This window comes from Myotis daubentonii, chromosome 2 (genome assembly GCF_963259705.1).
Source record: "Myotis daubentonii chromosome 2, mMyoDau2.1, whole genome shotgun sequence".
Classification (NCBI taxonomy): Eukaryota; Metazoa; Chordata; class Mammalia; order Chiroptera; family Vespertilionidae; genus Myotis; species Myotis daubentonii.
The window spans coordinates 120,799,910-120,814,247 of NC_081841.1; the positions used below are offsets into that span (position 1 = coordinate 120,799,910).

The window sequence follows — 14,338 nt, forward strand, 5'->3', positions numbered from 1 at the left end:
ATCAAGATGGCAGCATAGGTAAACACTGGAGTTTGCCGCCTCGAATAACCACTTCAAAAATACAACTAAAAGATGGAACGGACATCATCCAGAACCACAGGAAGGCTGGCTGAGTGGAAATTCTACAACTAGAAGGAAAGAGAAAAGCATACCGAGACGCCAAGGAGGTGCACTGCGGAAGTAAAATACTAAGGTGTGGAGGTGCATGTGGAGCGGGCTGGCGGCTAAGGGCGCGGTTGTTGTTTTCAATCGGGAGGGAGTCTCAGGCTCTGAGCTCCAATTCCAGGCGAGTCTCTAGGGACCCAGACTCATACGGGGGAAGCGGCACTGTCTGGCATAGGTTGGAACTCGAGGGCAGCCTTCTCTCCGGGGGGCTTGCAGCGATTACAGGGACATTGAGAAGCAGAGCCTCTGAGGACAGGACTGAGAGCAGCCATAACTGCTAGCCCCGCCCTGTTGATCCCCAGGGACCAGCCCCGCCCAAGTCCTGCAGGGAGGCTTCTGCTGGATAGCCTCAGGCAAAGGATAGATTAGCACCTCCCTAGAGATCCAGGAGCCAGGAAACCCAGAGGTCAGAGTGGGACCATCCAGTTTGCAGCTCGGTGGAACCATAAAGGAAACACTCAGGGGGCAGACTCAGTGAGCACCAAAGCCCCATTGAAGCAAGTCTTGCCCCAGATGGGTGTCTCCAGCACAGAAGTTCTCCCACTGCAGGCATAGCTGATTCTCACAGCCAATTGGCCTGGAGGTCAATTCCTCCCAGTGATACCTACAACAATCAAGGTTTAACTACAAGACTGTGCACAAAGACCACAAGGGGGTGCACCAAGAGTGTCCTCCTCGGGTAATTGGGGAGGCTGAACCACTGGGCCCTAGAGGACACTTAGCACAGAAAACCACTGTATCAACACAGGGAAGCATAAAAAATGCGGAGACAAAGAAAAAGGACACAAATGACAGAAATGGAGGAAAGCAAACTACTGGATATAGAGTTCAAAACCACACTTTTAAGGTGTTTCAAGAATTTTCTAGAAACTGCCAATAAACTTAATGAGATCTAGAAGAAATCTAATGAGACCCTCGAGGTTGTGATAAAGGACCAACTAGAAATTAAGCATACACTGACTGAAATAAAGAATATTATACAGACTCCCAACAGCAGACTAGAGGATTGCAAGAATCAAGTCAATGATTTGAAATACGAAGCGAAAAACACCCAACCAGAAAAGCAAAATGAAAAAAGAATCCAAAAATACAAAGATTGTGTAAGGAGCCTCTGGGACAGCTTCAAGCGTACCAACATCCGAACTATAGGGGTGCCAGAAGAAGAGAGAGAACAAGATATTGAAAACCTATTTGAAGAAATAATGACTGAAAACTTCCCCTACCTGCTGAAAGAAATAGACTTACAAGTCCAGGAAGCACAGAGACCCCCAAACAAAAGGAATCCAAAGAGGACCACATGAAGACACATCATAATTAAAATGCCAAGAGCAAAAGACAAAGCGTGAATCTTAAAAGCAGCAAGAGAGAAAAAGTCAGTTACCTACAAGGGAGTACCCATACAATTGTCAGCTGATTTCTCAACAGAAACTTTGCAGGCCAGAAGGGAGTGGCAAGAAATATTCAAAGTGATGAATGCCAAGAACTTACAACCAAGAATACTTTACCCAGCAAATCTATCATTCAGAATTGAAGGTCAGACAAAGAGCTTCACAGAGAAGAAAAAGCTAAAGGAGTTCATCACCACCAAACCAGTATTATATGAAATGCTGAAAGGTATCCTTTAAGAAGAGGAAGAAGAAAAAGGTAAAGATACAAATTTTGAACAACAAATACACATCTATCAACAAGTGAATCTGAAAATCAAGTGAATAATATGATGAACAGAATGAACTGGTGATTATAATAGAATCAGGGGCATAGAAAGGGAGTGGACTGGCTATTCTTGGGGGGGGTAAGGGGTGAGGGGGATCCGGGAAGAGACTGGACAAAAATCGTGCACCTATGGATGAAGACAGTGGGTGGGGAGTGAGGGAGGAGGGTGGTGTGGGAACTTGGTAGAGGGGAGATATGGGGGGGGAAAGAGGAACAAATGTAATAATCTGAACGATAAAGATTTAATTAATTAAAAAAATAAAAAAACCGTTTTATTATTGTTGTTTTAAAAATATATAGAGATAAGTTTAAAGAAAAGGAAGGACATATTCCAACTAAAAAGGCCTCTGCTCTTCATTTTAGTAGATCTATTTGGTCACAGGCATGATGAATTTTGACTACCAATGGTTTAATGAGTATAGTTTAAATACTGTTTAAAATGTCTGTAATTAATCTACTACAAAATTTACTATAAGGAGATTTTAAATTGGTTCTTTTTTAATGTATCACTGTGTGCAACCATTTCTTTAAAACCAACAAAAAGAATAAAATAATCTGAAAACTGAAAAAAAGAAGAAGAAAAGGAAGGACAAAGAAATATCATTAAAATCCTAATATAAAGAAAGCCAGAGTAAGGAGCTGAAAATGTTTAATTGGATGTGATAGTGATATAAAAACTTAGCTCATTCTTAACTACATTTTTTTGAATTGAAAATATGAGAAAATTAACTTTGCCCATGATATAATTACAGGACAGAATAGATATAACATAATCTCATTGAAAGAAGTGATTAATGAACACTGAGCAATTCAATACTTATAATCAATCTAATTTAGAAAAAAAGATAGACTAGCAACATAAAAACAATTTGTAGTTCCATCTTTCTTTTTTTTTTAATTTTTTTACTGATTAAGTTATTACATGTATGTCCTTATCCCCACATTACCCCCCATCCTCCCCACTCATGCCCTCACCCCCATTGTCTGTGTCCATTGGTTAGGCCTATGGAGTCCCATCTTTCATATTCTGATCCTCCTGCTTAGAACAACTATGAGAGCTGGACAAAAACCAAACCAAAACAAAATCACCTATTGAGGGCAATGGAGAATAAAGATAGTGACCCTTTATTTGACCACGATCCTAAAAAAGAAGAAACCCTAAAGGAGGTGATTTTGGCATTTGGGCCACTTTTCTCATATAGACATGTTTTTGAAAGAAGCAGTTCAAAGTCTTAGTAGTTGAACAAAAATTTTAACACACTTATGGGGAAAAAGAAGTTCAGGGGCCAAAAGGGAGGAAGCACTTAGAAAAACCTCATGATTCAAGGTGGGACTCTGTAGAATTACACCCGAGTAGTGGTGAACCAGAAAATTACTAGCTCTATCACCTTGACTGCATTATGTCATGTAGTATTCTAATGCCTACCAAAAGCAAACATAATTGCACTTAAACAATATAAACAAATGGTCTCAGTAAAGTTAATTTGAAAATTAAATACAGAAAAATATATAAATACAAAATATTAAAATTCTCAGAATAACTCAAGTAAGAAACATATGACTTCAGCATGGAACAGTAAACACTGTTACTGAAAAAAAATTAAGAAAAATTAAAGGGCTATATGAGATATTTATAGTTTGGAAGTCACAATCTTGAGGGAGATTTATAGATGCAGTATAACTCCAAATACAATAGATCTATAAATTCCATTCCTTGCCAAAACCACAACAAATTGTTTTTAACTTGTATATTAGCAAATTAAATCTAAAATCTAAACAACTGCAAAGAATCAAGAATAGCTTAAACTTTCTTGAAAAAAAGGACAAGGTTGGAAAGACCTTACTCAACAAGATATTCACATTATTTTTTAAAATATGTTTTTTATTGATATTTAGAGAGACAGGAAGGGAGAGAGGGATAGAGAGATAGAAACACTGATGAGAGAGGAACATCATCAATCGGCTGCCTCCTGCACACCCCTACAATGGGGATCGAGCCTGCCAACCGGCATTTACCCTGACCAGGAATCAAACTTGTTACCTCTTGGTTTCTGGGTCAACGCTCAACTGCTGAGCTACACCAGCCGGGCAAGATATTCGTCTTAATTAAACACTATAAGTAAATATGGCATTATGGCACAAGGATAAACAAACAGACAAATGTGGTGCAACTGATTGCTAAACAAGAATATAGTACATAGGGATACTTGATTTGTGACAAAAGTGGCAGAGCATGGGGGAAAGAAGAGGTTTCTTTTTCATATAAATGGTGCTGGGTCATCTGAAATCATATTATTCCCATCCTCATTAAATTCACAGAACTTAATTCCAGATGGAAGATTCACCTAAGTATAAAAATCAAGAAGGTAAAGTAGGAAAAATGTAGGCAAAGGTATCACCTACAACAGAAAAAGCACTAACAAACAAAACTAGATAAACTGTTTCATTAAAATTTACAATTTCCATTATCAAAACAGATCATATAGATAATGATAAGAAAAGCAGAAAATAGGAGATTAGATAGATAGATAGATAGATAGATAGATAGATAGATAGATGATAGATAGATAGACAGATTGACAGATATAATAATCATTAAAGGGCTCAATTTAAAAATACATAAAGAACCTTTAAAATTAATAAAAAGAAGATAAGTAACTGCATTTTTTTAATCAAAAAAGGATTTCAACAGGTAAATTACAAAAGAGGAAAATGAAAGACCAATAAATATATAAGAGAGTGCTCAACTTCATTAATCATCAGGAGAATGCAAACTAAAAATGCAATGGAACACCATTGTACTTCTACCAAAATGGCACAAATATAAGATTGATAATACTAAGCATTGTTAAAGATATGAAGAAATATGAACTCTTATATGCTTCTGCTGAGTAAACTTACCTAGCCACTTTAGAAAACCAAGTGGCATTATTTAATAGAATTGAACTTGCATAAACACTATGAATCAGAAATACTACTCCATGTTATTTACCCAAAAGGTATACATACAAATGTGAAATCCAACTAAGAGTAATGTACAAGCAGCACTGCTATGTAAAACATAGCATTATTTATAATGGCCCCAAACTAGAAAATTCCAATGACTATCATCAGTGAGATAGATTAATAAATTCTAATATTTTTTAATAAATTCTAATATTTTGTAATTTTATTCCCACAAAGGAATAAAAATGGAATAAAAATAAACTTTTGCTATATACAACATGGATGAATCTCATAAACAAAATGTTGAACAAAAGAAGCCAGAGACAAAAGAATACATGCTGTACAATCCCATTTATATAAAATTCAAAAAATACAAAGCTAACCTAGTATTAAAAGTGAGGGTAGTGAATCTGAAGGGGAGCAAGAATAGTGTCAAGAAAGGGAGCACAACGTTGGGCTATTGGAATACTAATAACATTCTACTTTTGGATTTCGGTGATGGTAACATAAGTGTGTTCAGTTGTTCATTGAGCTTTTACACTCTGCATTTGTGTAATACTTGAAATGAAAATGTGAATACATACTTGTACCTACGTGTGTGTGTGTTTGATTCCCGGTCAGGGTACATGCGCGGTTGGCAGGCTCGATCCCCATTGTAGGGTTGTGCAGGAGGCAGCCGATCGATGATGTTCCTCTCTCATCAGTGTTTCTATCTCTCTATCCCTCTTTCCCTTCCTGTCTCTCTAAATATGAATAAAAAACATATTTTAACAAACATCATTTAACAAAATGTGGGCCAGTCTCTTCTAGGAATGCTCTTTAACATGCTACTAAAACAGTGGTTCTCAATCTTGGCTGCATATTAGAATCACCTGGGAATCTTTTTAAAATCCTGATTTCTGGGACTCATCCTTTGGAAATTCTGTGTCTTTGTTATGAGGTGGGGCCACAACATTAGTAACAAAGAAACAGAATTTCTGGAGGACGAGGCCCAGAAATCAGGATTTTAAAAAAGATTCCCAGGTGATTCTAATGTGCAGCCAAGGTTGCAAACCACTGTACTAAAACAAAGGGGCCCTAATATAAGGTGACAGGAGAAGATTTGACTCTGGGTGCTGGACATATAGTGCAATATATGATCTTGTAACATAGAAAGCCATATGTTCATGTTGACCAATATCACTCCAATCAATTTAATATTTTTTTAAAAAAAATTAAGATTTTTAGAGAGAGGAAGGGAGAGGAAGAAAGAGAAACATCTATGTGAGAGGGAGACATCGATTGGCTGCCTCCTGCCAGGGACTGAGCCCACAATCTAGGAATGTGCCCTGACCTGGAATCTAATAGGCAACCTTTCAGTGCATGGGATGACACCCAACTAACTGAGCCACACTGGCCAGAGCTAAAAATATTTGTACCTATATTAATCACAATAAAAAAGTGTTTGGTTATTCAAGTTCCAATTATATATGTTAACCTATAATTTAAAAGTTTATTTTGAAAGTCTATATTTAAACTTTCCTTCATCATCCCAAAGATGCCCAATTTTATCATTTGTGTAATGTTTTTTATTTTATTGGATATTGTAACATGCTATATGACAATGGATTATATATTCAGTACAGTCAATGTCTGAAAAGTATTCAAGATCTCTGGATCCTGAAATATGATAACAGATTTCTGTATAATGAATAACAAGGTAAAAGCATTAAAACAATGCAATTATGAAATGTAGTCACAATACATAATACCATTCTCAAAAATTCTTAGCTATACTTTTGTGTTCATTGTGTACTGTTTCACTGTGTTTGAAAGGGCAGGGAGGGAGTAAAATGAGTAAAACACCATACAAATTGTAATGTATACCTCATGTTTTCAGCCGAGTCTTCTGGCATTGGAGCAACAGTTTGTACAGCTGGAAGGTTTTTGCTGGTAGCACCATTCACAAAACTAGAAGAGGAGGAAGAGGACGAGGACCCTGAATCCACTGCACCTGTTTCCAAAATAATAATTTTTAAACTTAGACATAAATTTATTTAACAAAATAATTTTTTATTACATTATTGCTACCTGATTTTGAAGAATTACTCATCTAAATTCCAAAACAGATTTTAACAATTAAAAAATCATTGGCTATTATTACACTAATAACTATTTATAATTATAGTTAATGTGTTGCATTAAATCCCAGTTGATTTACTAATATTAATCTAACAAAACTACATATTACAAATGGGGTCTAAATAAAAAACATCAACAAATGAAAATAATTTTAGATAAAGTGGGACTGATAAAACCATGCAAAGTTAGATGTGGAAAATTTATCTGTTTTATGGTTATGCTGTAATATTTTTAATTTCCGTCATCTAAGATATAATTAACAATAAAGTGTCTGAGTATAAATTTGTGGCTCTAGAGCACCAAATGCTTATTTTGATAAAATGATTATATAAAAAGGGCTATAATGAGTATACCTATACCTGATTTTAAAATGAGTTCTCAGTGATATGAAGATGCCACTTTAGAACAGACTTTTCTATAATTCATAAGTATATGAAATAGCTGTGGAGTTGAGAGACATCTAGTGTTCCTAAATATTATTTTATCTTCTATTAATTCCCATAAAACGGGATTGCTTCCTGGGATTTCCACTCTTAATACATACAGCATCTCTGTACCAAAATATAGGCTATCCCCCAAAAATGTATACGTACTTCAACAGCTGATAATTCACTTAATTTTCATTCCTTTTCACATTTAACAGATTTGAAGTAATGGGTAAAGCCAGACTATGCTTTGAACAAAGAAAATTTATCCCAAAGTGCCACTAGACTTTTTTTATAGGGATACATAAAAGATAAATTTTACAGAACAAAACCAGCAACAGTCGATGAATTAAGGGCACACAAATAACGAAAGAAATTATTCTTGATGTTTGCGATTCCATTACTTAACTTTATCAGCAGTTCCTGGACTAGAATGTTCATCAAAATAGGCATTGACAAACAATTTTATTCATTTCTGTAGATTCTTTTATATTCTGAAAATGAACTGTATATTAATAAACACTGACTTTATAATCATTCAAAGTGTGTATACATTTTTTGGGACACCTTGTGTAAACTGGATAATGGGACCCATTTAGATTGGCCCACAAAATGTGTGTGCACATTTTGTAAGGCAACAAAACCTCTAAGGAGGGAGTTTATTACTTACACTAGAGGTCTGGTGCACGAAAATCATGCACTGGGAGGGGGGTCCTTTAGCCCGGCCTGTGCCCTCTCATAGTCCGGGACCCCTCAGAGGATGTCCAAAATCCCTCTCGCAGTCTGGAGCTCTCACAGTTCAGGACCCCTCTCTCCTTACTGTCTGCCTGCAGCGGAGGTGGGAGAGGGTCCCCCACTGCCACTGCGCTCGCCAGCTGTGAGCTCGGCTTCTGGCTGAGCGGCACTCCCCCTGTGGGAGCGCATTGACCACCAGGGGGCAGCTCCAGCATTGAGCGTCTGCCCCTGGTGGTCACTGTGCATCATAGTGACTGGTCAATCTGCTGTTCTGTTGATTTGCATATTAGGGTCTTTTTATATAGGATTTTATTTTTCATTATAATATTATATACTTCATTCTATCAGACCTTTTGTTACCATCACTTCCTATATCTCTTATTAATTCATAAAATAGACATTAGAACAAAATAACTTGTTTCATATAAGGATAAAAAGCTGATTTAATTTTTCATTTGCCTATATTTTAAAAATAAGGACTTATTTAATAAATACCAAGTGCAGATTTTTTTCTACTACATTGGCACATTGGCATATGTTAAATACCTTAACACATTTTCTGGTATATATTTGGTAAAATAAAAACATTTGTATTCCTATATCTAGAAAGAAAAATGAATATAAAGAGTAAGATTGTAAACAGAATACAAAAATTTTATATAAAGTCTTCAGAAAAGCCAAATGTATTTATTTATAATACAGGTAAATCAAAGATGTTATGTTCTTTAGCACAATGTCATGAATGATGTTTATTTGTTCATATAAATTTCAGAGTACATTCTACTTACTATAACCCCATAAACGTGTTGCTCATGATATATCACTCTGGTGGTATGATAAACAACATAGATACAGAAAGCACAAAGAGCTATGAAATTAATAATCTAAGTAATGATAATAGATGGAAAAGTTCAAGGCTATACAGTTTGGAGAAGAGAAGGCTACTATAATCAGGGAAGAAAAGTCATGGATCATCTTGCGCTGTATAAATACCTAAAATGGAATCACAAACATTTGTGTAAGGATTTATTTAGCTATGAATCAATAGGAACATTTCTGGAAATTTACCAAAAATTTTTAAAAACGCTATTTTAGGCAGGCTTTTAAAATTTGTAGTGATTTGGAATTGTCTGTCCCTAGAATCATTAGAAAAATGTTGGACAATGAATTGGAAACAATTGTAATCTAGGTATATATACTAATTCAATGTGATACAATGGTTCTTAGTCACATGCATTTTTTTTTATCAAATTGAAGATCTTACATATCATCAAGGTTCTTAGTGGTGCTCTGCCTTCCCTTAGAGGAGTTAGCAAAAAAAATATAGATTAGGATTCAAACAGTAAATGTCATGAAATCTAGTTTCTGTCACTAGCATATTTAGTACACCTTGTTATTCTTGATAAAATGTACTACTTTTTTACATATTAAACTTCAGTGTTCAAATTACCATTGGTTTTGCTCCCCAAATACCTTTCAGCAATCTGATTTCACTCTGAAAGTAAGTAGTACTATGTTTTGAGAAGACTCAAAACCATAATTACTAAGTGTCCTCTCAAATGACCATGAAAAAATATACCCTAGAATTAGACTAATTCTGAAAGGTAGTAACATAAGGTAGAACCTTCGTAAAGATTAAGATACCCTTAAGTGATCAGGGTATTTTATTTTTAATATCAAATAAACACAAAAATGAAGATACAGAAAACAAAAAGAAAAAGATGAGATATCACAAAAATATATAAGGACGATACCTGTTGTATTAATCATACTTTTTGGTGTAGCTCCAGTAGCAGCAAATATATTAGAAGTGCTGCCTGTTGGCAGCCCACTTCCAGCTGCAGTGGCTCCCACAGTGGTTACAGCTAAACTACCTGGAGGTGGCTTCTTCACAGGCACCACGACACTCCTGCAAAGAAAGAAATGATAGGCAATAATAAACACAAGGTTTTGATGAATTGTAATCCTACCGTGGCAGATACATATAGACAAGATATTATTTTCTTTTCTTTCTTTTCCCTTGCTTTAAAACTCCTGAGCACAACTTCATTGTTGAAAACAATATGGATACTAAGTATATTGTAAAGTGTACTCACTACTATAATTCATGTAGCAAACATTTATACAGAACTGAAGTTTTCAAACATTTCTCAAGATGGCATGTGGGCTATAATCATGAATTTGGGAAAATGTGTGCTCAAGTTAGAATATTTTGCATATGCACACTGTTTGTTTTTGTTTGCAAAATATACATAAAATGTCCATCTTACCACATTTTATTCTCCATCTGTAAAATAGTCATAAGAACTTTGAAAACCAAATTCTAAGTCTTCTTCATAGTAAAGCAAAAAATTAAACCAAGAACTCTTATACTAAATAAGTTTATATTTTTTATTTTTATGGACAAAATTGAATTATTTATCATAGTAGGAATGTAATGAAAAAGAACTAAGACTATACACTAGACATTTGGTGAAAATCTATTAGCTTTTAAGCCTTGACTTTTTGAACATAGGAGCTGAGTATTTTCCTCCATATTTCTTTAAATGAATTTCACACAAAAAAGTCTGAATGTGACAACCTTAAATTATAAATGAGTAGGAATATTAGTTAATTTAAAAGATAAAGAAATTATTTTTCTAACATAATACCAGGTATCATTATTTTTTGTAGGAGGCTTTATTCTTCTCAAAGTCTATAGCACTGCTACTTCATTTAATGCATACTTTCAAGAACACATTGAACTTATTTATCTAGAACAATGATTTTTCATCAGATTGATGATTTTTCATCAATCTTTTTCATCTCATGGCACACATAAACTAATTACTAAATTTCTGCAGCCCACCAAAAATATGTTATATATTTTGCCAATCTGACAAAAATTAGGTATAATTTTGCTTCATTCACATCAGACAGCTATTGTTGTGTTGGCTCTTGTTGTCATTTTTTAATTTGACAACCTAAGGTAAAAGGGGCTAATTCCCTGACTAAACAATCAGGTATTGCATGTTTTAAAAATTCTTGCAACACACCGGTGTGTCTCTGCACACCAGCTGAAATATCACTGATCTTGAAATTAGATGTTTTAAGCTCAAGTGTAATGCTTGAAAATTGGTTACGGAGAGTGCAAAATATCCAATCTAAATTAGATTTTAAGTGTACTTATATTTTACAATTTTCCCATTAAAAAGCTCTACTTCAAAAAATCTGTGTCAATGGCTCATGCTCAAATAAGTTTATGACTTAAACTTTCTTAATGCCAATACTTTTATTAATGTCATCAATGACTTCTTCAATGTTAAAAGTCTAAATTTGTAAAAATTAGTATTCTTAAATTTAGGAATTATTATTTAATTATTATTGAATATTATTAATTATTATTCTTTAATTTTTATAACCAAAGGTTATAACCTTGAAAATTTGGCATGTGCCAAAAAATTTTCTTTATGACTTATGGGTACTTAGTTCTTTTCTTTTTATGGGTATATTCAAATTCATTACACTCAACCCTGAACTCTCAACTATTTATTAAACTATCCAAATCACATATTATGTTTTCATTTCTTCATTGGCCATTGTTTCTCTAATTACTTCATTTATACCATTTAGGGGCAATATGACATAGAAAGAATATAGGATGTGGACTTAGAAAATTAAGTCATTAGAACTAAATCACTCTCAAGCTATGTGATCTTAAATTTGTTTATCACTGTAAAAATGGCAAGATGAATACCACTTATGTCACATATAAGGGGGGAGATTAAAGACTATTTAAAAAGACTTTTTCAAGTATGAGTTATCTTATAGATGTTAACAATTGTTACCACTGTCTAAACTGAAATAATTATCTGCCTTTAAGATACACAGTTATAATGAGCTACATAAAGATCAATTCAAAAAAGAAAAAAAAATGTAATTTGGGGTTTATCTTCTCTAAATGTCAAAACTAATGTTGAGATGCACTATTTCACTGACTACCTAGAAAGAAAACAAAATTAACAAGTCCTGAAAATAATTCATTAGTGAAACTATAATACTTTTTATCTACATCTCTCATTAATATCTTTATGGATAAAATAAAGAAACACAGGTTGATTAACAGTGCTGTGATTCAAATTTACAGATGGTAGAAACACAACTACCCAAAATTTCTGATTAACAGATCATTACCAACTTTGGGAAAAAACTCTCTCTGTAAGACTAGTGCAGACAATTTGTCAAGTGCTAAAGCTAGAGAACTATAGTATGAAAAATTAGTTACATGGATGAGAGAAAAATTTAACCTCAACAACCTGTAACAATGGCTTGTAATAAATGCAAACATTATATGCATATCTACTAAAAAAACAAAGCATCTGATTTAATAGCAATTAACATGAAAGTCTCCAGACACTTCATTGGCAGCAAATTCAGCAGTGTCTGATAGATGGCATGGTATTTATTATAGTAGCACAGTGGATAAAAACCCAGTTATTAATGAGAGCAAACCTGAGTTAGAAGCCTACCTAGACCTAACAATTACCAAGACCTATGGGCATATCTTACATTGGGCAAGTAAATCTGTCTAAAGCTCCATTCAATTTGAAACTCATTAAATTGTTATAAAGATAAAAGGATATAATGCATATAAAGTGCTTAGCACTTTACCTGGAATACTGCAAGTGGTCAATACATTTTAGCTATTATTGATACTTTTATGACTCCCAAAAGAACTGATGCAATCTGGGTCTATATCAGTACCCAACTGAAAGAAGCAATAAATCTGATACACTTTTTGATTGTCAGATCTCATAAACAAAATCCTATGTGCAGTTTGGGGCACCATATGTCAAGAATAATGACAAACAGTATCATGTCCACAGGGGGACAGTTAGGATGATAGCAAATCTGGAAATCAAGTCATGTGAGAAAAGGATGAAAGACTAAAATATTTTACCAATTAAAAATCTGATAAGGAAACAGGTATATGAGAAGGAAATAAGGTGAAACTTCCATGCGTATCCAAATATCAAATTAGGGCTAACAAGAGGAAGAATATCTACTAACTTTCATTAATTCCATAATGGCTTAGATGATCATGCCACAGGGATGTGTTGAGATAGGTGGAAAGCTGGATTTGACTGTTTCCTTAGATTCTTACTCTGTCTACAACCTAATGCATTAATAAGAACTACTATGTCCTCTTTGATTATTATAGCTACATCATTTATCTGGAATCAAAGGACTGTACATTCTGTTCTTAATATCATTTCCTCACCAACACTATCCATTCCATAACACTTGAAACCATTCTATGTCCTAAGAAATCTATTTTATAAATAATTTGAAAGTTTACACTTACCAGTATGTGTTACTAATACATTCATTATCTTTTGGAATGTTGCCATATATATATATATATATATGACAGTATTACAGATGTCTCCCATTTTTTCCCTATTTGCCCCCCTCCAACCAACTCCTATCCTATCCCAGGCCTTCCCCACATTATTTTCTCTGTCCCTGGGTTATGCATATATTCTTTAGTTAATCTCTTCCTGCTCTCACCTCCTGCCCCCTGGAGATCTGTTATTCTGTTCCATGTATTCCTACCTCTGGTACTATTTTGTTCATCAGTTTATGTTGTTCATTAGATTCCACATATAAGTGAGATCATGTGAAATTTTCTTTCTCTAACTGGCTTATTTCCTTAGCATAATACTCTCCAGGTCCATCCATGCTGTCTCAAGGGTAAGAGATGCTTCTTTTTTATAGCTGCATAGTATTCCATTATGTAAATATACCACAGCTTTTTTTTTTTACACTCATCTATTGATGGGCACTTGTACTGTTTCCATATCTTAGCTCTTGAAAATAATGCTGCCATGAACATAAGGGAACATACCTTCTTTCTAATTGGTGTCTCAGGATTCTTAGGATATATTCCAAGAAGTGAGTTCACTGGGTCAAACAGCAGTTCCATTTTCATTTTTTTAGGAACCTCTATACTGTTTTCCACAGTGGCTGCACCAGTCTGCATTCCCACCAGCAGTACACTAAGGTTCCCTTTTCTCCACATCCTTGTCAGCACTTGTTTGTTGATTTATTAATGGTATCCATTTTGGCTCTTAAAAATCTTCTATCAGGTTGTTACTCAACATTTGTCATTTGGTTACCTATTCCACCTATTCTAGAAGTCTACTGGGTTCATAAATTTCCTGAAAAAATACAAGTTTTTGGAATGCAAACAA

The 14,338-nt window shown here is 34.4% G+C and overlaps 1 protein-coding gene across 4 annotated transcripts in view; it reads right to left on the reverse strand.

The window, feature by feature from the left end:
• The window catches only part of NBEA (neurobeachin), a 990,744-nt gene that overhangs the window by 573,472 nt on the left and 402,934 nt on the right, over positions 1–14,338 (reverse strand). For 3 of the 4 annotated variants that reach the window (XM_059684424.1, XM_059684423.1, XM_059684426.1), the window contains 2 exons: positions 9,860–10,014; positions 6,691–6,817 (listed from right to left, as the gene is read on the reverse strand). In XM_059684424.1, the coding sequence (XP_059540407.1) occupies positions 6,691–6,817; positions 9,860–10,014 (282 nt within the window). The remainder of the gene's footprint in view (positions 1–6,690; positions 6,818–9,859; positions 10,015–14,338) is intronic. The other variant, XM_059684425.1, reaches the window with a different exon arrangement.